This window comes from Macrosteles quadrilineatus, unplaced genomic scaffold (assembly GCF_028750875.1).
Source record: "Macrosteles quadrilineatus isolate MER2022 unplaced genomic scaffold, UCM_ALF_1.0 Scaffold_3__2_contigs__length_128488019, whole genome shotgun sequence".
In the NCBI taxonomy this organism is placed as follows: domain Eukaryota; kingdom Metazoa; phylum Arthropoda; class Insecta; order Hemiptera; family Cicadellidae; genus Macrosteles; species Macrosteles quadrilineatus.
Window position 1 is genome coordinate 125996677 of NW_026542596.1, and position 25408 is coordinate 126022084.

At 32.3% G+C, this 25408-nt stretch overlaps 1 protein-coding gene across 1 annotated transcript in view; it reads left to right on the forward strand.

Moving 5' to 3' along the window:
• Positions 1–385: 385 nt before the first annotated feature.
• The window catches only part of LOC128989538 (runt-related transcription factor 3-like), a 69458-nt gene continuing 44435 nt past the window's right edge, over positions 386–25408 (forward strand). Inside the window, exon 1 of the mRNA XM_054411436.1 lies at positions 386–1008. Coding sequence (XP_054267411.1) covers positions 630–1008 — 379 coding nt within the window. The 5' untranslated portion in view covers positions 386–629. The remainder of the gene's footprint in view (positions 1009–25408) is intronic.

The window sequence follows — 25408 nt, forward strand, 5'->3', positions numbered from 1 at the left end:
CGTTATTCACCGAGACCGGGAGAAGGTCCAGAAAATATAATAACTTTCTGGAGCCGAGGGAGATTTACGCGGGTAAAAACTCGGTGTCAAAGGACGTTAGGAAGGGTGAAGGGTAGGAAACAAAGGGTTGAAATAAGGGACAATGAGGGGACCGGACAAAGCTCTTGGGGAAGCCAAGGCAGGGTCAGCGTGATAAGGCGCTCGGTATCACTCGGGCGCCCTTCGGTTTAAAAAAGTTGGTGGCGTCGGGGGCGGCGGGGCGGCGGAACATGTGTGTCCACGTTTAGAGTTTGCGTCGTTGATTCCCCGCCCTCCCGCGCCGCCCCTCCCCCCCTCATTCAAAAAGCCCTCATTCGCTCGAAAACTGTAAACTGTAAACGGCCGCGTGTCTAGTGTTTCTGTGCGGACGCGTGGTTCCACAACACGCGCGACCGCGACGGCGACCACACGCGAGGTGAAAAAAACATTCATTGTCAACAATAGACCGCATTGTTGTCCATCATTGTTGACACCCGTCGCTACTCATTGTTGAATAAAATTGTGTGGAGTGAAACCCATTTTCTGCGTTATAACAGTGCGGTGGAGGATGGTTGTATTATGAGGAGTGCGGTTGTGCGATAGTGCGGACAATGCATCTGACGGGAGGCACGGTGTCCCCACAGGATGGCGGGACGGCGATGATCAACGACACCTACACCAAGATGACCACGGACATCCTGACCGAGAGAACCATGGGAGACTTCCTCTCGGAACACCACGGAGGCCTTACGAGGACGGGGAGTCCGCTGTTCGTCTGCACAGAGCTTCCGCCCCACTGGCGGTCCAACAAGACGTTGCCCGTGGCCTTCAAGGTGGTGGCTCTAGGAGACGTGGTGGACGGCACCGTGGTCACCGTTAAGGCGGGCAACGATGAGAACTACTGTGCCGAGCTGAGGAACTGCACCGCCGTCATGAAGAACCAAGTGGCCAAGTTCAACGACCTCAGGTTCGTCGGCAGAAGTGGCAGAGGTAAGGATGTTCCCTGTGACGAGGTTGTGAGGCAAGTTGAGGTGGAAAGTGAGTTGTAATGTAGAGTGGTGTAAACAAGAAAATGTGTCCAAATATTACTTCGACCTGAATTTAATACTTTCACAATTACGCGATAGAATGTCGGTGATTTCTTAGCAAAATGTTATTGTTTATAATAATGGTAAAAAACAAATATTAATAAAAATTCACAGTTAAAATAACACAATAAACAACCAATTTATTCAAAATCAAAATAATGAACCCAGTCAACAGCATTAAAAGCCCAAAAAAAAATTGTCATCACTCACTTACAACCCTAAAATTGCCCCCAGATATTAATTATCATGGTTAAGATAATGTCCAAATAAACTCGTCACAACACATACAAAGAAATGGCAGCCTACTGTGTAAAAGACAGAAATTAATCATTACAAATGTACATTAAAAAAATGTAAAGGAACATATTTGATTCCATGTAACAAAACCAAATACTTACTTTGGTTTTAAATTGTTTAGAGTTCGATTTTTGTACAATATTCTTTCATAAAATTGCAAATGTACGCTTGAATTGCGGATAACTAACAGCACAACTAAAACACAAGGTAAGAACGCATCAGCAACCATACCCTTTTACCAAACAAATGTTTGCGACACCTTGATTCACATACAAACGGAAAGCCAAAACAAAATTTACACTCAGCAAAACTCTAAAAATATCATACATACACCCCAAGATTTTCTCTATTCGATAAACTGCTATTTGACCCCAAAAAGACAAGAAAATAAGTAAAAGAAAGGCGCGCTGATTCCCGCGTAGGCGCGATGGAGACGCGTCGCACGGCCGCCTCGCGACGTTTTAAGACGACAAACTTTTCCTTTCTTGCCCTCCCGCCACCCAAAACTTCGTGCAAAGTTTTTCGCGCATGACACATTTTTAACGCGGTCCAAGACGTTGGGGTAGTCGCTCAAACTTTATGTGACACTAAACTTTTAACAGCCCCTAACAGATGTCTCCAGCCCCCGGTAACTCGCGGCGGCGGCTTCCGCTCGGAGAAATTGTGTTTTGTGGGCGTCAAACGGTTATGACACCTTTAATACACTGTGAGGGGTTAGGGAATACTTACTTAGGGGCAATTTTCTGCTTTATGATTTTGAGTATTTCGATTATACTAATTACTTTATGTGGATAAAAATGTAGTTTAGTTTTATAGAACGATTCCTCTAAGGAAATTAAAAGAAAAAATGCCCTTAAGCACTTTCTCTATAAAAAAATCAACACTTTATAACGAATTCAGCGAACATTAGGGTGTGAATAATATATATATTAGGATTTAAAAACTCCATGGTCTACAATTGTCAATTTATATTTCTTTCAAATAAACCTAAGTATCGTCCTGATTAGCGAAGACGTTTTATATATGTAAAAAAGTCAAGCAGAAATGGTCTTTTCTGTGTTTTCAAATTTGTTGTAGCGTAATCAACCATTTTCTAGTTAAATATTTGTGTAAATATTTTGAGAGCAAACGAAAACTACCATCACATAATAAAACTATTAATTAAAATACATGAATGTGCTTTGATTGTCATTTTCATTGTTTTAAAATAAAATCATAGAACCTTTCTTGATTTGTATTCGGCTGAAGAAATCATGTTAAAATCAGAAAACTAATAGAAAACTAATTCATGAAAAAGGTAGGAAAATGTCCAACATTAATTTTTTGATTTATGCTAGATGTAAACTTTAGGCTTAAAAAATATCAATCGTCCTGAATATCGTAATTTGACGTACATTGTATTGCAATAAAAATATCTTTACAATGAATATTTTTGAATAACAGTAGTTTAATGCAGTAGTAGTACTACTATTTATTTCCGTCAAACAAATATCATTTGAAATATTTAATGTTTATTTTAATGGAATAAAAATATTTGTACATCATAAAACGTTAAGCGTATCATCACTTTTGGGCTGCCTCAGAATTGATAAATATTCATTGAACTGAATTGCCTATTCTTTGGAAATTTTAGGGGTAGCTAGTTTAAAAATTTTCTTTTCTAAACAAATGCCAAAAATTATTATTTTTGAACGAATACGACAATTAAAACTCCAGAAAAGTTCATTAATCCTTTATACGCTTTTTACCATACCATATAGAAAGGGTTCAACATTTTCAAACTCATTAAAATATTAGTTTTTTAGCATTAAAGGTTTTGATTTTAATTTTTTTCTTTTATTTTTTTTATTTAAAGGGGACTGTTACTGTTAATAAGCTTGTATGATTGTACCGATAATTCTTATATGTCTAATTATGTTATTTTGGTAAAACAGGAGCTGGTAATAATAACCCATGAAAACTCAAAACACTTAGTCCATTTTAAACCTGTGTTAAGTAAGAATAGCTAGTAAATCTTCTACACTAGTATTACGGAATATTTGATCTTATATTTTACCCATAACTAAGTAATATTCCCTATATAATGCATTTAACAGATACATACATTTAATATCCAATTCTGTTATTAAAAAAAAATAGTTAGATCTAATTTGGTACAAGAATTAATTAAAAATATTATTAACACTGTACAGTATTACATAATTTAAACACTTTACCCTCCGAGTTGATGGTACCATTTTATCATAGTTTTATTATTGTGAAGACAAATCCATCATCCCCTACATTAAACAATGTTCAAAGTGTGTACTGAATCAATAAGTGAACCCTATAATATTCCAACACCCCCTTATGGCAAGTGCAGATACCCGCAAGACAGGCAGCGTCGGCTGCTACTGTAGTTGCTACGTTGCTTGGAAGGGGTTATTTTAATTATTTGCAACGTAGAAGGGTTGTCACGCACGTAGGGATTCCCCTAGGCTCTATTCATCAGCTGATAACAGGGTATTGATCTATACCCAACTTGGGGATACGCGCTTAGGGATCAAATATAGCCCAAGTTAAACTTGTTAGGTTTTGAGCTAAAATTGTTAAGTGTCAAATTAAGGTCATGAGGTTTCGAAGTATATATGTTTTAATCATCTCTTTGGTTATATCAAATAAGCGTGGATAATCATATCCGCAAAAAGAGTGCACTGATGGCAAATACTGAAAGCTTCGGAAAAATCAACGACCAAACCGAACTTAAATATTAATTGTGAACTATGTTATGTATTTTATGTTACTTTAACTGATATAAGAAAATAGCAAGGGGAGAAATAGAATTCTAGACTGCAAAAACACTGTCAGTGACCTTTTCAACAATGTTAGTTTTGAATTGAAAAAAGCTACATATGGTCTATTCCATATACAGTATAGATATATAGATGATTCCTTTGAAATATACAAAAATCAATAACCTTAAAATCGTGTCAAAGAAACTTTTAATTATCTCTAATATCTATAATTATAAAATATAGAATAAAATAGTCCAGAATAAATCGTATACAAATAAACTTGGGCGTCACTGAGCTAAAGAATGTGTAGAAGTCTAAAAGCGTATATAATTTAAAAAGGGCATACATCCGTAAGATGAAAATGCTAAAACATTTGATTTTAAACCCATTTTTTACATTTTTATAGGTTTAAATGGTATAGGTCGCATATATAAAGAGTTGCTACGGCGAATTAAAAGTATAATAACAATTAGTATAGGATACGGCCGTAATGTAATTGTTGTTTTAATCTGTGTCTTTTTAACGATGGGTTTTTATCCATCGATGCAAGACAACTTTGTTGGAAATCCTAATTTTTTCTTCGTTTGGTTCCTTTCGTACTACATCAGATGTTAAATATAAATGTTCTGTTGATTAGCTATAAGCCACACATTTCAAGATTAAACCGATGATAGTGTATGTTTCAATCGTTAATAATTAAACCATTAACTTGTATAAGTTAATGGCACCTTGAACCTAGTATGTCCGAAAATATAGTATTTATAAATATGATAAGATATAGTTTAGGGCAGCTCCACATAGGGAATTAGGATTATTCGTGAAAAAATTGCCATTGACTTAGAAACCAACTAACACATTTTGAAACAGAGCACGTAAAGTGATATCAAATTTGGATTTCAAATTGCTTGATATTAAGAGACATTTAATTTTTTATATTTGTTGTTAACTGTTTTAAGTGTCTACTTAAAAAAAAACTTTAAACGTCTTTCAAATAAAATAGCTTCTATAAAAAATATTATATTAAAAAATTAGTTTAAAAGCATGATTTTAAAGACTTATAGTTGAAAATCATTTCTTTTCCTAAAGTTTATTACGGATACAGTACTTAGAAACACAATTTTGATTGTTGCTCTTAATTTTTGTACCTTGGACTAATAAGCTGTAGAAACGTTATTTCAATCCTATATCATAGCAATATATCATAAATGCAAACTTAGCCTCCCTTTTACAATATTTTATTGAATAAAATTAGAGGGATTCCGTACTATTGTTAAAAGCTTAAAAATTAGAATATACCATACTATCATTACAAGCATTTACCGAAATGTTTAAGGTCCGCCCGTTGATAGATTGTTAGATTTGAGATCGATCTCATAAACAAACTTCTGTGGAATGACGAAAAATATTAATGTTTGCAGAAACAGTTATATCTATAAATTTATCTTTGATCGTTGAGTTTCGTCGGCCAGTCAGTTTTATTTTTATTTTATTGGTGGATTTGTGTTTTGTTGCCACTACAAATGTTACATGAAACCCTTTGCAAGAATGAATGATACCACCAGTTTAAACGTTTGTGGCGGAATACTAATTGAAACTACAAGATTAAAGTTTGCATGGTTAAATTATTAGCAGCAATTGCTGCGCCAAAACCAATGAACGTTACTATGAACTAATGCTTTTAAAATTCAATTTTTTATTTTTCTTAGTTAACACGGATATGACATAAAACATCTATAATCCATTTCCAAAAGTTATAAAATGGTTAAAAACTATTTCGTTCAATTTTACGCTTTAAGGTTATATACAAAACCAAAAAGAATCATTGTAGGTATAATAATCAAACATTTCATCGAATTTATAACTTATTATTAATTTAAAATTTAAAAGTTAATTTCTACAAATAAGGTTTTAATTTATATTCTTGTAATATAAACGCATGTATGGTAATAATTATTGCAATACAATATTCATCAGTGATTTAAATTTTTAGGTAAATAAAATACTTAAAACAAAAGTATTTGCACGAACATTAGATGCAATAAAGAATTGGTTTGAGTAAATAAAATTTGGGATTTATGAACTTGTATATAAGTGTTTAAGTAAAATTATGCTCAAACTACTATGTATTTTGAATTCATCTTATATTAAGGGCTGCTTAATTATTTTACTTTAATGGGTTTTTTTCTGTGTTGTTTGTCCGAGTTTTCTTAGAGTACCGCATATTATCTATATATTTATTTGCTATGCGAAAAATTCCTTTATCTGAATCCCACATTGTATCATATATACTTCTATTTTTAGTCTTTAATTATTCGTTAAATTATAATTAATAGAACACGATGATAAAACGGAAATATCAGCCATTATCACATTTTAAAACAATGTTATCGTCATCTCTTTTGTCTTTAAGCTCCTTAAGATTCGATGGTCAAAATCTCTAAATATTACACCAGTTGTAATGTTCTCCCTCCAAATTTAAATGAATATACTAAATTTTAAACTTGATTTCTTTAAGCAACTGAACATGCTTTAGCAATCGAAGTATTTATTTTTATTATTTCCCCACAATGCACAACTTAAAACCAGTATAAACAGTTCGGTAAGGTGGTAAAACCATTTGTCTACAAAATGAGCAAAGCTATTTCACTAATTGATGTTTATTTCTTGCGTGGTGTCATTTTAACTAGTTTCTGCAATATATGCTGTAAGAGGTCTTTTAGTTGTAATGGTCAGGAAAAAAGCCAAGCAGTCAGGACTCGACTCATTTTGCACATATGAATATTGTTCTCAGCTATATATCATTCGATTTTTTAAAATTGGTGTCGTTCGATGGAAAACTTCAAATAATAAATAACAGTGTTTGTGGCATTTCTTTTAAAACAATTTTACCATTTTTTAGTAATAATAGTTAGTTATGATAGTTAAAATGACCACCATTTTGAAATCAAAGAATAGTTTTAACTATTATTAAAATATATTGTCTTGATAGAAGTGTATACAGAATTTTGTAAAGGCTGTAAAAGGTTTTGAGATATAAATTTAAAACAAAAATAAACAAAAGTGGATACTTCGCTAACAAGGCAACTAAAAAAAAATTATATTTGGTTATCGTTGTATTTTGACCCAATAAACGTACTGTATTCTTAAATCTTTTTTACTAACTTACGGGACACCTTGTATAATCTTTGCAAGGTAATTCTTTGTATCATTCTATGGTTTCTTAGCAGGCTAGACTAATAGTTACAAGCCACAAAGATCTTATTTGTTTTGTATTATGAGCTTTCAAGACACACTGATTTTTAAGATAGGTATTGTTCATTTTGTTTTTGGTTTTAATTAATTTAAACTGTAATCCAAATACATCAAGCTTGAACCTCTAACAATACATACCAAAGTTTTAATTTAGTTTACCAAACAAATTAAATACTATTTTAGAACTCTTTTGAATAACAATTTATTGTAATGCTAATCTATCATTGAGATGTTAAAGATAATCCAAAAAGATAATACAATACATTCTTGATAAAATGGACAATATTTACATTTATAATTGACCTTTAAGTCATCGCCAACGCGGTAAATTTTTTATTTATGTTAATAAACTGCTGTTTTCTTAAAATATGAATGCGACTTAAAATATAGTGAAATTCTTATGTTACAATGTCCATAGTGACGTTGCCAATGGAAAGAAACGGTTAGCAAGTTATCCATAGTGTGGGTTACATCAAAAGTCCAACGTATATTCCAATCAATATTCCAAGTCGACGAATAAATTGTTTTTTTTTTTTATTTTGTGTGTTGGTCTTTTTAATAAATACATAGCCTTTAGTTAATAAACCTTTTAATTAAATTTAAATTGATTTATCAGTCAGATAAGTGCTATTGTGGCATTTACTACTTTATAATTACCCTAAACTAAAACTTATTTTTGGCAATCAAACAAATTTCTTCCGTAAAAATCAATAAACCATAGAAAAAAACATTAAAATACAGAATGTAAACATTGAAACTCCTTCGAACATTTTTAAAAGTTATAGTAAACATTGCAATGGTGTGATAAATTTCCGAACTGTAAACCATTATGTAATTCTATAAATACTAAAAAAACATACAAAAGAATATGAAGAGCTTACGCTTTGAACACACTAAAAATTACCGACCTGTATTTTAAACATTGTTATATCTGTAATGGGGAATGTATTAAAAAGTACTCAATTAAAGACAAGTATCAAAAAAGGCTAGTCCTTTCCGTTAATTCACTACCACTATTTTGTTATTGCAATTAAGTTTTTTCACTACCAGTATTTGTTTATAATCAGCAACTTTTGTTGGTAAGGCTAGTTTCGAATACAGTAGTTTCATTTTATAATTGATATATTCAAAGAATAGGCTATCTGTTATAAATATGGGAATTACAATAAGAAAGTAGTGGTAGTGGATTAACGGAATAGGACGAAAAGCTCAATGAGAAACACTTAGAGTATACAATTTTATTTTCTATAATAATTTAACCATCATTTCAAAACATTACAATTCCTACAATTATTATAATTATTATAAGTATAAGGCATGTTAAAATTAGGGTTCTAAGACTCCTTTAATATAAAGGTATTCGTGATCATTTTCAACCATGAAATAGAGAAAATTTCGACTAAAACATACTAAAGTTTCCTTCTTCAACATAACACCTTTTATAAATACATTGTACAAACCGGTTATTTTCAATAATCTATTTTTTGATACAGGAATTTAATTAGCGTTGTATTCAAAACCAAAACTGACCCTATGAGTCCTCCAATCCAATGTTACCAACCTTCAAACGTTGTTATTAGTGCGGGAAGGGTGGCGGCAGCGAAGGTACAAAGGTCTGGAATAATGTCGACAATTAGGACTACTGGAGTTATTAATTACCGTCGTTAAACGCAACACTTGATGATCAATAAGGCCGTGAACTCCTGCACTCCAACACGTGGTAAACATCCGAGAAGCAGAACCCTCCTCCCTTAGAATATCTGACTCCTCAGGGTCTGACGGAGAAGAGAGGACAATCTGTATATTACCTCATAGTATAGGAATATTACCTTGACATTAGGAGCAGGACCTTAATCTATCTTCTTCTTTTAGGAAAGAGTCATATTCATGAATCTTAGTTATATTCTCTTGAATGTATAGTCTTCCGTATTTAAAATAAACAATAGATATTTATTTGATTCTCTTAGAATATCAGAACTCTTCAACGACAGAAAAGTAACTTGCCAGATTAGTACCATTTAGGTACTAATCTACACTTGTCCTGATTGGACAAGTTAAATCCTCGTTGTATTCTCTTAGAATAACAGACTTAACAAACTTAACACAAACTAAACAAACTTAACAACTAACTTACGAACTTAACAATATCAGATAGTCTTCAATTGTGTTAGAATAGAAAAGTATTTTTGCTAATATACCAAGTGTACGATGCGATGCGATCTAGTCACTGGTGTGTGTATAACGTAAAAACACACTTTATTTTCTTAGTTGTAGTGCAAATCAAACGCTATAGACTAACACATATACTAAATGAAAATAAGGGGCATCTGAAAATCTCTTTAACCATTAGATTAAATCATACGTGTCCACATCTCATGAATTTTATTTTAATACAAATAATAGAAAAATCTACATCTACACACTCAGACATAACCGAACATGATATAGGCCTACATTTAAAATTATCCAGATTTGTAAATATTATAAATCTCAGTATCCTAAGTTGATGGTGTAACGCAGCGCCGTACAAAGAGAGGGAACAATTAAAATCACGAGGGAAAGAGAGAGTCATCAACTGGTGAATTAGCTGCAAACGATCGGCAAAAAACGCGTCACCTTGACTGATCCCCCCTGTTAGTGATTACCCTAATACTGCGTGCTGTGGCCCGCCACTCTTTATTTACCGAATAGCCACTTTACAAACTGTTTTTTCACGCGTTTTTACGATTTCAATTATGCACTTGACGCTGTAAAATGTTGGAGACTATAGTGTTTGTATGGATAAAGGGAGGGGGTGTGTTTTAGTCGCATGTGTGAATAACTAGGAAAGATTCTCTATTTGTATTCCTCTGGTTTAAAAAATTGTTTTTGATGATGATTTAAGTAGAAGGGGTTTTTTATGAACGATCTAACACGTACTTAGATGAAATATCAATCAAACAGTTCTTCGGAGCCCACCAAAAGTAGGTTTACTATATAATGAGGCTAAGTTTCTATGCACTGGGAAATAGCTTCACTAAAACCTGTGTGGTGATTAACATTAATTTAAAGGTGTGTACTTCAAAAATAAACCTTATTTTTTCAAAACTTAACTCAGCCGTGATTTTATGAAATTGTTTTAAAAAATCAAAAAAGTTTCAACCAACAAACACCAAGTAACCTTTATAGTATTTTAAATCACAAGGAGGAATTGTCATGGATGTGTGAATTAAACATGTTCCTGAATGGGTCCTGTCATATATAAAATATTGTTTTGTAGCTGAGAAGATGTTGAGCTCACCTATAGAATATTTCAACTCTGAGATAAGTTTAAAACTTTAGTGGTACAAATCGGACCCAGCTGTACTTTATCAGCAGATTTTATTTAAGGAAACAGCTGATTTTAGTAACAAATTTGCCATACAATCCATTCAACACTCAACCTTTATTTGCCGTCGCTTTTAAAATACACACTCTGGTCCAGCTTCATAGAAGCATAGACAAAAATAAATAATTATAGACTAGCCGTGCAGTGGTTGCAATGGTTAACGTAGGTTCTGGCGCACACCGCTTGGAGCGCCATGTAGTTACGTAGCGCGTACGCAGTAACTACATGGCGCTCTCAGCAGTGTGCGCCAGAACCTATGGTAACCGCAGCACAGCTGGAGGGCTATATTTAATTTTTTCGTCTATGGTAGAAGTGCAATAAAATCTTATCATACACGAAACACCCAAACTCTAATCTGGTCAAAAAACTAAACTTCGTGGGTCCATTGCCACACTCCCAAGTCCAACGAAAATTTGCAAATATGAGCCATCAATCTCTATTTTGCAGTGTTCGGGTGTTTGTGACAGAATGGAAATTAAATATTAAAAAGCAATCGGGAGCTAGGGGTGCATCGCTGCATGCACCAGGGGCTGCAAAAGTTATGCCTCGACATCCGGCTCGTGATTGGTGACGCTAGTAGTTATTGTGATTGCGATTAGGCTGTGTGCGTGTGCGTGTGTAGGTGTGTGTTTTATTGATTGTGTCACACAAACACCCTATTGTTCACACCGACTAATGCTCAGTTCTCACAACACACAGGCCGTCACGTACACTGGACAAACATCATGATAGTGTCAGTCGCAACTAATAACGGTGTTTCTGTGTAAAACTGAATATATCGAATGTCTGTGTATAAAAACAAAGATTATTTTGGTAGAACGTTAGAAAACAAGTTTTTAACCAATATAACCCGGATAATAGATCGCTGTGGACAAATTAGGTGTTGCTTTTGAAACGAATTTGAGTGATTTTGAATGATTTGTCCTCTCCTAATGATCATTATGTTATAGTACACAGATTGATTGTTTCTTTCATTTAATTTGTGTTGAATGTTTTTACCATTCGAGTGGTATTGTAAGTAGTTAAGTATATTTCATACCTAGGTCCGAAAATGAGGTGTTGTTGGCTCGAGATATTTTTTAAGTTCGAGACGAAGTCAGGAACTTAAAACCATCGAGAGCTGCAAAACCATTTCGGTCCGTGGTACGAACGCTATTTTCCACCACACAATACCCTAATTCCACTATTCACCACAATAATAATGCACACTGACAGTCAATGCAACTACAAATTTAAGGTTATGTGAAGAAAAATTTTGAGGAATCAGCAAAAATAATAATATTTAGTTGCTAGGCAGCGGTTGCAATAACACAATTCTATTGCAATGTTATGGAAACTGATTGTGTATTTAATATTCATTCATGTTTTAAGAAAGTAAACGGGCAGCTGATTTTAAGGCCGTAGGGATGTTAAAACCTGCTTGGTCTCCAAATGACGATGACAGCTGGCATGGCCAGCAAAACGTAACTTTCAGCCACCAATTAAGTCCTTCATTAGGTCACAAGAGTTCCTAATGTTCCTAATTCAACTTAAGTGCAAACATGTTTATTGCCGTTTAAATTAATTTATCCCTCAACAACAGAAAAAATACATACAGGTACCTCATAGTTATCACGAAGCACAGCTAGTACAAATAAATCTATAAGAAAACAACAAAGTCGGTCCCGATGCTTAACGTTGACCATACGGGCAGCTTAGAGGGAAGGTCTGTTTGTTTTTAGATCAAAGAGCCACTAGTAGATCAGGCTCGTTGGGTCTGTATTCAACACCGGGTCTATCGAGCTACTCTCTGTACGCCATTGTAGTTGGGAACAATGTTTACACAATCCAAGAATCAATGGCATTGTTTAAAACTCTCATTGTAGTGATCAATCTACTTTGGGGTTTATGTGGAACAAAATTTTAGTTTGTAAACAATCGTACAACTGTTTTCGAATGTAAAAAAACCTATGTTTACTTTAGTTTATGACATTAGGTTTTTTCGTTGGGTAATGAAAGGTTATTTATTTCTGAGAAATATTGAATGAAGTTTCATAAGAATTAGAATGACTTTTTCGTAAAATACTGTATATTAATTATTGCTAAAATCATTCCTGACACCAAGTATTGACCAAATTGGCGATAAAAATAGTATTTACCGTCTTATTGAGCGGAGCGAGCGAAGCGAGCGAAGCTCTTATACATCGACTCTTATGCATTTCGTAATACGCAAACTCCTCCTAGACGGCTGAATCAATCGTTTTCAAATTTTGTATGGTGATAAAGACCATATCGGTGAGTGCCAACATCTATATGGCGTTAAAAAAGTCTCTCAGGAATCCGCCCCACTGGGTCTCAAAGTTTCAATGTAATCCTTATGGAATCAGTATTTGACACATAAACAAAGACATATGATCAGCTGTTGACTTTTGAATGCAGTAGATAAATAAAATAGCTGATAGCATTATTCCTCAGATATTAGACCCGAAACGGTATGGATCATAAATTATAATCAAATGACGACACTAGCTTGAGGTCCGTGAAGTATGAAGTGGTGAAGGAAGTAGTAAAAGCGAGCAGTCTGGAGTGTGGAAACTGTTTATGACGATTAGATTGAGGTATCTGCATTTCTAAAATTCTATGGGAAGTTAAAACAGGTCCGTGACGTAGGAAGTGGTGAAGGAAGTAGTAAAGTCGAGCAGTCTGGAGTGTTGAAACTGTTTATGACGATAAGATTAAGGTATCTGCATTCCTAAAATTCTATGGGAAGGGAGGAAAACAGGTCCGCGACGTATTAAATTATGAAGGAAGTAGTCAAGGCGAGTTGTCTGGAGTGTGGAAACTGTTTATGACGATTAGATTAGGGTATCTGCATTCCTAAAATTCTATGGGAAGGGAGGAAAACAGGTCCGCGACGTAGGAAGTGATGAAGGAAGTAGTCAAGGCGAGCAGTCTGGAGTGTGGAAACTGTTTATGACGATTAGATTAAGGTATCTGCAATCCTAAAATTCTATGGGAAGGGAGGAAAACAGGTCCGCGACGTAGGATGTGGTGAAGGAAGTAGCAAAGGCAAGCAGTCCGGACTGTGGGAACTGTTTGTGACCATTAGATTAAGGTATCTGCAATCCTAAAATGCTATAGGAAGGGAGGAAAACAGGTCCGTGACGTAGGAAGTGGTAAAAGAAGTAGTAAAGGCGAGCTGTCTGAACTGTGGGAACTGTTTGTGACCATTAGATCAAGGTTTCTGCAATTCTAAAATGCTATGTGAAGGGAGGAAAACAGGTCCGTGACGTAGGAAGTGGTGAAGGAAGTAGTAAAGGCAAGCAGTCTGGAGTGTGGAAACTGTTTATGAATATTAGATTAAGGTATCTGCATTCCTAAAATTCTATGGGAAGGGAGGAAAACAGGTCCGTGACGTAGGATGTGGTGAAGGAAGTAGCAAAGGCAAGCAGTCCGGACTGTGGGAACTGTTTGTGACCATTAGATTAAGGTATCTGCAATCCTAAAATGCTATAGGAAGGAGGAAAACAGGTCCGTGACGTAGGAAGTGGTGAAAGAAGTAGTAAAGGCGAGCTGTCCGAACTGTGGGAACTGTTTGTGACCATTAGATCAAGGTATCTGCAATCCTAAAATGCTATGTGAAGGGAGGAAAACGGGTCCGTGACGTAGGAAGTGGTAAGGAAGTAGTAAAGGCAAGCAGTCCGGACTGTGGGAACTGTTTGTGACGATTAGATTAAGGTATCTGCAATCCTAAAATGCTATGGGAAGGGAGGAAAACAGGTCCCCAACGTAGGAAGTGCTAAAGGAAGTAGTCAAGGCGAGCTGTTTGGAGTGTGGGAACTGTTTATGACGATTAGATTGAGGTATCTGCAGTCCTAAAATGCTATGGAAAGGGAGGGAAAAAGGTCCGCGATTAGGAAGTGGTGAAGGAAGTAGTAAAGGCGAGTTTTTCGGAGTGTGGGATCTGTTTATGACGATTAGATTTAGCTATCTACAATCTTAAAATGCTATGGGAAGAGAGGGAAACAGATCCGCGACGTAGGAAGAGGTGAAAGAAGTAGTAAGGTGAGCAGTAAAGAGTGTGGGAACTGGAAACCGTTTGTAGCAGTTTTAATTTATCTGCAATGCTGAAATGCTATGAGAAGGGATGGAAGCATGCCCACGACATAGGAAATGGTGAAAGAAGTAGTAAAGGCTAGCAAGGTGTGTGGGAATGTTTTTGCCAATTAGATTAACGTATCTAAAATACTAAAATGCTATGGAACTTGGTGAATACAGGTCCACAACGTAGGAAGTAGTAAAGTATGACCATCAACATTGTGTGAGATTCGTCTGTGGCAGTTAGATTAATGTATCTTCAATAATAAAATGCTATGAGAAGGGAAGGAAACAGGTCCCACGACGTAGGAAGTGGTGAAGGAAGTAGTAAAGGCTGGCAGTGCAGAGTGGGGGAACTGTCTTTGGCAATGACATTAATGTATCTGCAATCCTAAAAGGCTATGGGAGAAAGGGAAACAGGTCCACGACGTAGGGTGTGGTGAAGGAAGTATTAAAGGTGAGCAGTGTTGAGTTTGGGAATGGATTAATGTATATGTAATGCTAAAATGCTAGCAAAAGAGACTGTAGACTGTATGTTAAAATGATTACGAAGCACGAATCGATACATATTTTCGATACATGCAATCGTTAACAATCGAAATTTACAACTGAGTTGACAACAGCTGATTTTTACTCCATAGAGGCTACAAACGATTTTTACTCCCTAAAGAGTAAAAATGCTACTTTAGACCCGCAACGCATGCATTAAAAACTAGGCCTACTTTTTTTACCGCAGTATGACAAAAACAATATAACATGAACCCTTGATGACTCCGCTCAATTTTGTGGATGCCTCTGCGAACGCCTCCTAGTAATGTTCTTATAGTGTACAACCTTGGATCAAGATGCATCTACAGTAACAAATCAATTTACTACTACCCGGTATAAGATCCCACTATTAACCAACAGCTTTTAGCATTTTTTTAGCTTAATTTACCCTCTGGAGCTGCAGCCTACGATGAGCCTTGGCCTCCAGCACAATTTCTATCCAATATTCTCTGTTTCCTGCTCCCTGCCTCCAATTCTCAATGCTCAAAATTCTTAAATCTTCAACATCTTGCAACCTTCTTCTCCTTGAACGATCTCTTTCTTGTCCCGTGCATTTGACTATTTGACAGTAGAGACATTCTTTCGTTCCCCATTCTCACTACAGTACCGAGCAATCCTAACCTCATTGAATGATTGGGCTTTTAACTATAAAGTAGTTTTATTGATCGGAAAGTTCTTGATTAAGCTTTATAAGGTACACGTAGTAAATGTAACATAATAGACTACTTCTTTCAGGAGACCCAACCTGCGATGTATTGGAACTCCCTTCACAAAAAGCCAAACGATAGTTCAATTTTGGGATAATAAAACGTCAGAGTTGTTTAAAAAGCTTGCTATCGAGATTATTTTTTGTGTTCATGTCCGCTGAATAATAAGGACGACCTCAAGTAATAAGACTAGTTTAATATTTTGAACTTTCCATTCTTTAATGATCAATCTAAAACCATGCATTCATATTTACGTTGATCAATCTTTTAACCATGCAAAACTGAAATTATAAGAAAAACAATAACCATTCCTTAGTTTAAGGGTAGAAGAAGAATGAAAATTCAACTCTCTATTAATCCCCATAAACCCTGTAGCAGATCAATCAATCGCATCCAAATACACATTTGAAAACAGAAAAGTTAATCACAACTACTAAAAACTAGAATTTGCATCGTTTCCCGGAAACTACCAGTGGAAATGATTGCAAATAGTGTAATGACCGCTTTGAAAGGGTAATGGGTTTTATTGTGAGGGTAGCCTCCCCTATCATATAGGGGATGCAAGTGCAGGGAGCAGGATGCACTCTACATGGTCCAGACAGCATTGTTACAATCAACAACGGGGGAGAGCCCTGCACTGCCATAGTCTACCTTCATACAACGCTGCAACCCCACAACCGGTCATGATTGAAAATCATTAATGAAACTTGGAATTGCCTTATAGCTCTGACTATGACAGGTAGACTTCCCACTCACTAAGACATCGTTGTTTTATTGTGAAATGTGTGATTAGAAATGTTGACAGAAAATGCAGAAATGCCGATTACTGTGGTATACCTTTTGTTAAAGTGGCACTTTACTGCACATGAGAGAAATGTTTACACACGAGCCGCAGGCGAGTGTTGAAAGTTTCTCGAGTGCTGCAAAGGCACTTTGCACTCGCGTTACATTATTTTTTTCCTACTGTTACTATAAAGCTTAAATACAGGTTAGGTTAAATACAAGTGTTGAACGAAATGGGAAATGCTGTAACAGCTGATGGTAATGGCATTACTTAATATCTTTAAGTAATGCCAACTTATTTTACAAAAAGCACGCTGTTTTGTGTTGTTTGGTTGGAATACTGGAGTGCGGCAAAAGTAAGTAAATGCAGCAATTAGCAACTTTCTGTACAATAATTAGTGCAAGGAAACCCACTTCGTCAGGTGACTATAGGAAAATAACATTTGGAAACTAGCACCGTTTATGTCAGATTGACTTTTATAGTAAGAAAACACGACAAAAACGTTTAATTTTAAGTACACAGTTGAGCAGCTTAACGATGATGATATGCAATGCAAAATTTGCTACATCTGACTCATCTGAGTCAAATAGATGAAATGTTTACCGTACAATCTAAAAGTCAATATTATAGTTTTTGGAGCGCAAACAGGTCTGAAATGTTAGATGGAAGGAAATTACTAACTGATTGGGCGAACAAGGTTTGAACTTGAGTTTACTTTCGGGAAACTGTTATATACAAACACAGCAGGGTTGAAATAATATATATAATTTGTATTTTTTGTTCATAAATGTTGAATTGATTTTTGAAATGCCATAAACATGGCTGAGTCTCATACGTAGAACTATACTAAACATAGAAACAGCCGGGTGGTCCAGCCTGCATTGGAGTAATAACTCTAAATGTAAATGGTTGTTGTTGTTAGGCGAAGTTTGACGACGCAGACAGACTCACAAACAGACAGACGCCTCAAACACTTGCAAAACAGACTGTAACTTTGGCTGTGTTGCCGCTTACTCGTTATTACTGACCGTTATGCAAAAATATAAATTAGTAAAAGCAAGATATTTATGTATGATAGGCAATAATGCACGTATTACAAAATAGCCAGGTTCCTAATATATTACCCTTTTCTTGCTGATTTTGTATGTTTATTTTTCTAATATTGTAGAAATTTGAATTTTTAAATCAATTATGCACATACCCATTTTGTTTCAACGTTATTTTCTTTATTTGGTTCAAATATGTTTTTCGTTCGTCCAACAATTAATTACAACTGTATGTTTTAACTGCTTGAGATTTGATCTGATCATTTTTTAATTCTATATTTATTCACTTATTAACTATCACCAAAAAAGAACCCAATAGTCTACAATACAAACCAATATTTATTTAACGATATATCCACAATAATGATTATAGTTTGCCGAACGCTCACAACTGGGAGAGTTGCATCGCGTTATGAATAATAAATGAAACCACATTGTTAACTAAAACTCCACATATTTTCCGCGCGTTTGTTATTTTCATGTATATTTCACTAATTCAATCCTGGTAATTTGTTTGAATATTTTATGATTGCAAATTAGCTCAGCGTATTTACGGATTTGTCTGTGGTAAGGTTATATAGAGTAAGCAATGCATAACAATGTGTTTCATCCGGCATTTACTGACCTATAACTGTAAAAATTCTAAACTTTGTTTTGTTAATATGAGGTCTGTTAGTACGTCTGTTATATTATTTAAATAAATAATTGATTTCTTAAAGTAAGTCAACTTATATTTAATCAATTTATAGTTTACACTAACTCTACTTAATATTGTGTGTGTAATTTTATACCGGGTACCGCCCAAAAACACTGTTTATATTGCATTTTATTTGCCAAATAGCGAGCGGCAGGAGTAACTATGATATTATTTAGTGAAGACCATAAATTGCAATAAACTTTTAACCGTAGTTTTTACAGCAATTGAGGTTGTGTAATTTTGTTGAAAGTTAAGAGTACCATAATATACTAAACTTTAAACCAAACCGTCCTGGCAGTTTTTGCAAAAATACAATTTTTCTGGTATTTCATGGAACAATTCCCTTAAAAATTAAAACTATAAAAAAATCAAAAATCTGTAGTTACTATGAATTAGTACCCATGTACCTAATTCCATTAATATTGGACCACAGGTGTACCATTTTTTGGGTTCAGCCGGCCCAAAACGGATATTACCCCTCAAAACTTAAAATCTAAAATGTTTCTATGAAAACAATTATTTCTCCTTGTACTATAGGATGAAGCAAAATATGCTGGAAATTCTATTCAAAATAGAAAATGCATAAAAACGTAATTTTTTGGAAATTTAAATGAGTCCCCGACAAACGCCTTCTAGGGTTCAAGCATATTCATGAATAAATGTGGGATTATTCAAGAACAAGAGCACCATGCCACCCAAACTAAAACGGTCAGGCTGAAAGATACGTACAGACTGTCAAGAAGGAGTTAAAATCCATAAAGATAGGACAGGGGACTACACTGCAAAATAATAATCCTATTAATATTATATGTGAGAGAGTTTGGATGTATGGATGTTTGTGACAAGTAAACGCGAAAATATTGGTCGGATTGGGCTGAAATTTGGTGTGATGATAGCTCATATTCCTGATTAACATATAGACGCATTCCCATCTCAAATATTCTTTTGGACTCTTCCCAGTGGCTCTAGAGTGACCCATGTTAACCTTATGAGCATTTATATTTAAAAGGAATAAAAGAATTTAGTCAGCTTTTTCAACTTCACAAGTGATGATATGAAATGATATTAAATAGCATTAAAAAGTTATAATGTTTACCAAGAGGGTGCAGCACTATTAATCTTTTTTTGAATTTATGACATCTAATTTAAACCAACTACATTAGCAACCAAAAGCTGTAAAAAATTAGAATTTCACCTTTTTATTGTTTAAGGCAGTGGTACAACATGATGGCCATGGTAGATGTGCTATTCTATAGCATACTGTAAATTAAAAGACCAATCTTCTCAAATCGTGTCCTCTCCCATTGCAAATGCAAAGCACGAGTATAACTTCAATAAGCATTTTATACTTATACTCCAACCCTGTACGAAGTGCTAGTTTGAACAATATGTTAGAAATAAAATGTAAATAAAACACATCTTAAAATTAACAATAAATCGTCAATCGTCAATGTTATAAGTTCAGTTTTATATAATTATCCCTAACGTTCACCAACATAGTTGAATAGTGTTTCAGTGGACGGGTGTTAACAGGGCTGTGAACTGCGGAGTGGAACACAATCAGTGCTGCGTGCCGCGATGACAAGTGGCGCATTAAAATATAGTTAGAGCTGATGTGGACGATAATTTGGAGATTTGCAATGCTTTGTAGCTCTCCGACAAACTATGTGATCAGCTGTGTGTTAAATAGGACATTATCAAATTATTAACATTTTTCAACTTTAGTTTTGTTAACACTGTAAAATTTAGTTATATCTTTATTTTATGCTAATATACGAATCACGTGTAATTACATTAAGTTGAATTTATTTCATGGTAAATTTAAATCTAAATTAATTTTAAATATGCCTACTGATTAATGTGCGAAATGAATTAATTATGAATGTATTCAATGAAATAATTTGATGAGCTTCACTTAACTGGACTTTTATCAAATAACTGGAAATTATATATTTTTTCTTATCCATATCATATATGACTGTCATAACTGATTATTTTATTTCATTTTATATACTGAAAATACCCCCGCCGCAGCAAGACTGCAGACTAAGCGAATTTCCATTTGACTGATTGGATTTACACTGAAATGTCTACTTAAAAATATAACATTTATTCTCTATTTAAATAGAATTAGTTTAACTAGTACTTAGGTTTGCTGCATCAGGGAGGGTAAAACTGTTTTTTTTTTAAACGGTTATAGTTAGTAAGAAATAAAAACATTTTCAAAATTTGATCAAAATATGTTCATAAACAAGCAAACTACAACAATTTACTTATTCTCCATAAGAATAACATGGGAATTTTTAATTTACAATTTTTTGGAATTTTCACCGTAACCATTAGGCGCATAATAACGCTTCAATATACTAAATTATTTGTTTTTTTAAGCTCTACAAAATGGTTTGGAAAGAAATTGCTAAATTTTATGTTTTTAGGGTCAAAAATGGGAAAAACCTATTTTTACCCCATAAAACCCCCCGTAAACCCCCGTTCCCATGGTCCGATCGTGCTGGATCGCGAACTCGTTCGAATAAACGTAGGTTTACACGTTTGTACCAAATTTCATCAAAATCGGATAATTTTTGCTCGAGTTATCGTGCTAACGGACACATATATATATATATAAGTAGATAGTAATGTACCAATCCTAGACCAAAAAAGGAAGACTTTAATAATTTAATGAAATTTGTTGTTTTTCAATACTAATATGTTAAATTTTTGCCTCTTTTAGGCCAATTTCTAACATTTTCATATTTTTCTAGAAAAAGTATATAATTTTGATGAAATTTTCATGAATATGTCTATATTATCCATAAAATTGAGTACAAAACAAAATGTTTTTAAAAACAAGTAAAATTTTAAAATTTAATGAGTAGTTTTTATACAAATTTAACTAAAACAGTTTCTTTATCTTTGAATGTTTTAATTTCAGTAATAATTAAGTTTAAATCTTTTTTATTTAATTCTTTAATTGTTTTTTCAACAAATATATTAATAAATCTATGAGGCAAATGAACTTTACATTTTTCTAATTCAACAATAACTGTTGGTCCATATTTATCTTTAACTTTTTCAAATTTTTCTATTTTATATTTTGTATTCAATTCTAAACTTTTTATTGGTTTATATTCTTTGAATTTACATTCTCCAATATTATTAATCTCTTCTAATAGATCCATTTATTACAAAAAATAATTATAGAAATTTTAAACAGTTAATAATTGAAATATATGAAAAGAATTTTAAATAATAAATTCCATAAATTTAATAATTTATTTGATAAATAAACCTTTACAAACTTGTTTTTTTAATCAATTAATCTACTTCAAGATTTTTATGATATAAAAAACTTTAATAATTTTAATAAATTTCATATTTTTTAATAGTTTATTTAATAATTAAACCTTTATAAACTCATTTTTAATCATTTATTAACGCGTCGCGATTTTTGCGACGCGTCAAATATTTGATAAATTCCATAAAATTTAATAATTTATTTGATAAATAAACCTTAAATAAACCTTTACAAACTTGTTTTTTTAATCAATTAATCTACTTCAAGATTTTTATGATATAAAAAACTTTAATAATTTTAATAAATTTCATATTTTTTAATAGTTTATTTAATAATTAAACCTTTATAAACTCATTTTTAATCATTTATTGACGCGTCGCAAAAATCGCGACGCGTTAATAAATGATTAAAAATGAGTTTATAAAGGTTTAATTATTAAATAAACTATTAAAAAATATGAAATTTATTAAAATTATTAAAGTTTTTTATATCATAAAAATCTTGAAGTAGACTAATTGATTAAAAAAACAAGTTTGTAAAGGTTTATTTAAGGTTTATTTATCAAATAAATTATTAAATTTATGGAATTTATTAAATATTTGACGCGTCGCAAAAATCGCGACGCGTTAATAAATGATTAAAATGAGTTTATAAAGGTTTAATTATTAAATAAACTATTAAAAAATATGAAATTTATTAAAATTATTAAAGTTTTTTATATCATAAAAATCTTGAAGTAGATTAATTGATTAAAAAAACAAGTTTGTAAAGGTTTATTTAAGGTTTATTTATCAAATAAATTATTAAATTTATGGAATTTATTAAATATTTAACGCGTCGCAAAAACCGCGACGCGTTAATAAATGATTAAAAATGAGTTTATAAAGGTTTAATTATTAAATAAACTATTAAAAAACATGAAATTTATTAGAATTATTAAAGTTTTTTATATCATAAAAATCATGGTGTAGTTTAATTGATTAAAAAAACAAGTTTATAAAGGTTTATTTAAGGTTTAATTATCAAAAATATCTTTTTATATATTTCAATTGTGAAATCATAAAAATGTTAACAAAATGATAATCTTAAGATAAAAAGATAAGTATTGATTTAAATTGAAAATAAATATCACCAATGAAAAGCTTGTTAAAAATTAATGCTATTTCATATATTATACATTTCTGTACGATTAAAGATAATGTAAAAATCAACAAAAACAAATTGCGTTGTAAATATAATGTTATTGAAGGAATATTAGTCTATGGCCTAATTTGTTTGGTTGATCTTTTGATGAAAATAAGTGATTGAATAATTAATAATAACTAATAGAATGTTAGTAAAATTCAGTGTGGATTTATATGATTGTTTTGATTTATTTTAACTAATTGAAAAATGTTTTATAATATATGCTTAAAATATATAATCAATGCTAAGTCTAAATAGAAATAGAATGAAACAAACAAATGGATTGAGCTACAAAGTGTCAAGTCTACTAAGTTAGATGGCAATATAAAAGATCAGATAAATGGTACTATGATCGTCGCATTACGCAAGGTTATCCCGCTAGGTTCGCTAGTGTCAAACGCAAGCAAGTTAGCCAACACCATAAAATGAGATTTCTCTATTATTTCTTTGAATTAAAATGTTGCTATGGTAAAAATATGGTATTAAAACTTATAAGTGTTATATTTCATGTGTTTTTCAACCAATTTTGATCAATTTTGGTATACAGATATATTGAATATTAAATAATTTTTTGACTTATGTTAAGGGTAGTTTCATCCCCTATTTTTTATTTTATTTATAAAAATTCTAAAAATGATTGAATAACTCTGAAACTAAAAAATTATGAAAAATTATCAATGTTTTTAGTAAAATTTTAAAATTTAGGGTGAACTACCCTTAAACTAAAAACTTTAATAACTTTTTTGTTTTTTAAGATATTTACATGAAATTTGGTATGGTATATCTATATGATAAGTACAAATTTATTAAATAATGAAACCAAAAATATTCACATCCTGTGACCTTGAAAATCAAAAATTTTTATTTATTAATATTTTTTAATCAAACAAATTTTAAATTAACAATAGTAGTCTCATTATTCATAAAATATAATAATATTTTGAAAAATATGTCAAAAAGTAGTAAATAAATGGTGGTTTTATAATAATTTTATTTGATTTCAGTTATATCATTTTTAATTACATTATACTCTAATAATCTTTCAGACACAACAACTACATAGCAATTAGTTTTACTAGCAACAGTTATATCATAATCAAAATCCATATTTATTATTATATCATTTTTTGATCCTGAAATATTTACAGTAGTTTTTGTAGTATCAATCACATACAATGGACTATTTTCAATGAATTCTGTTGGATCATAATACATTTTACTATTGTTATAATAAACCTTTTTATAATCTTGATACATTTGATATAAAATTCTAAATTTTCCATTATTTATATCTAGATTCATTAATTCATCAGGATAATAGTGACCATTTAATTTTACTCTAATATTTTTAATATACATACTATCAAATTTAGAAGTGTCATATAATTGATCATTAGTTCTACCTTTTTGAAAACCAATTATTATAAATTTTGGATTATAGATGTTTCGATAAATATTTGTTATATCAAAACTAACTGTTTTTCCAGTTATTGTCTTTTGTTCAATACATTGCCAATGATTAAAGTGAAATAGTATTTTTTCTTTTTTAGTTATTTCATTAATATATTGAATTTTACTTGTAGTTTTATACTCAATTATTGGAACTCTAATAAAAAGTCATCAATAATTATTTTTCCAGCACTTGGTAATGTAGTATCATCAAAAGTTCCATCAACTTTTTTAGTTTTCCATTTAAAAATGGCATCATTATCTTCAGATCTAACAAAACATATATTGAATCCTCCTTTGTATATTGGAACATTAACATTTTCAAAGAAACCTAATCCAAAATGTGATAGATTACCCACAGCTTCAAATGTTTTTTTGAAATCTGATTGAAATCCATTACAAATGTTGGATACTGCTTCTGTTTTTGAATAAGTAACAGTACCTTTTATTGTACTTAATTGTCCAGGATATTCAATTTCCTCAATTAATTTATTATGTTTTCTAATTTCAATTTTTGAAAATAAGAATGGTACAAAATTATTAATCAACTTTACATTATCTGTAGCACCATAGTCTCTATCATCAGATTTTTTTAGTGTTCCTGAAATATAAAATTGAAATTTAAATGTACAAAAACCATCTCCAAAATTTTTATATTCAGCTCTTTCAATTTCATAAGTATTAGCCATTTATTAAGGAGAAATTTATGAAAAAAATATGGAAAGAAAAAGGTTTTTTAAAACCAGTAAAATTTTTGTAATAAAGAATAGTTTTATAAATCTTTTTGGAATAATTTAATCAATCTCGTCATAATCCATTTTTT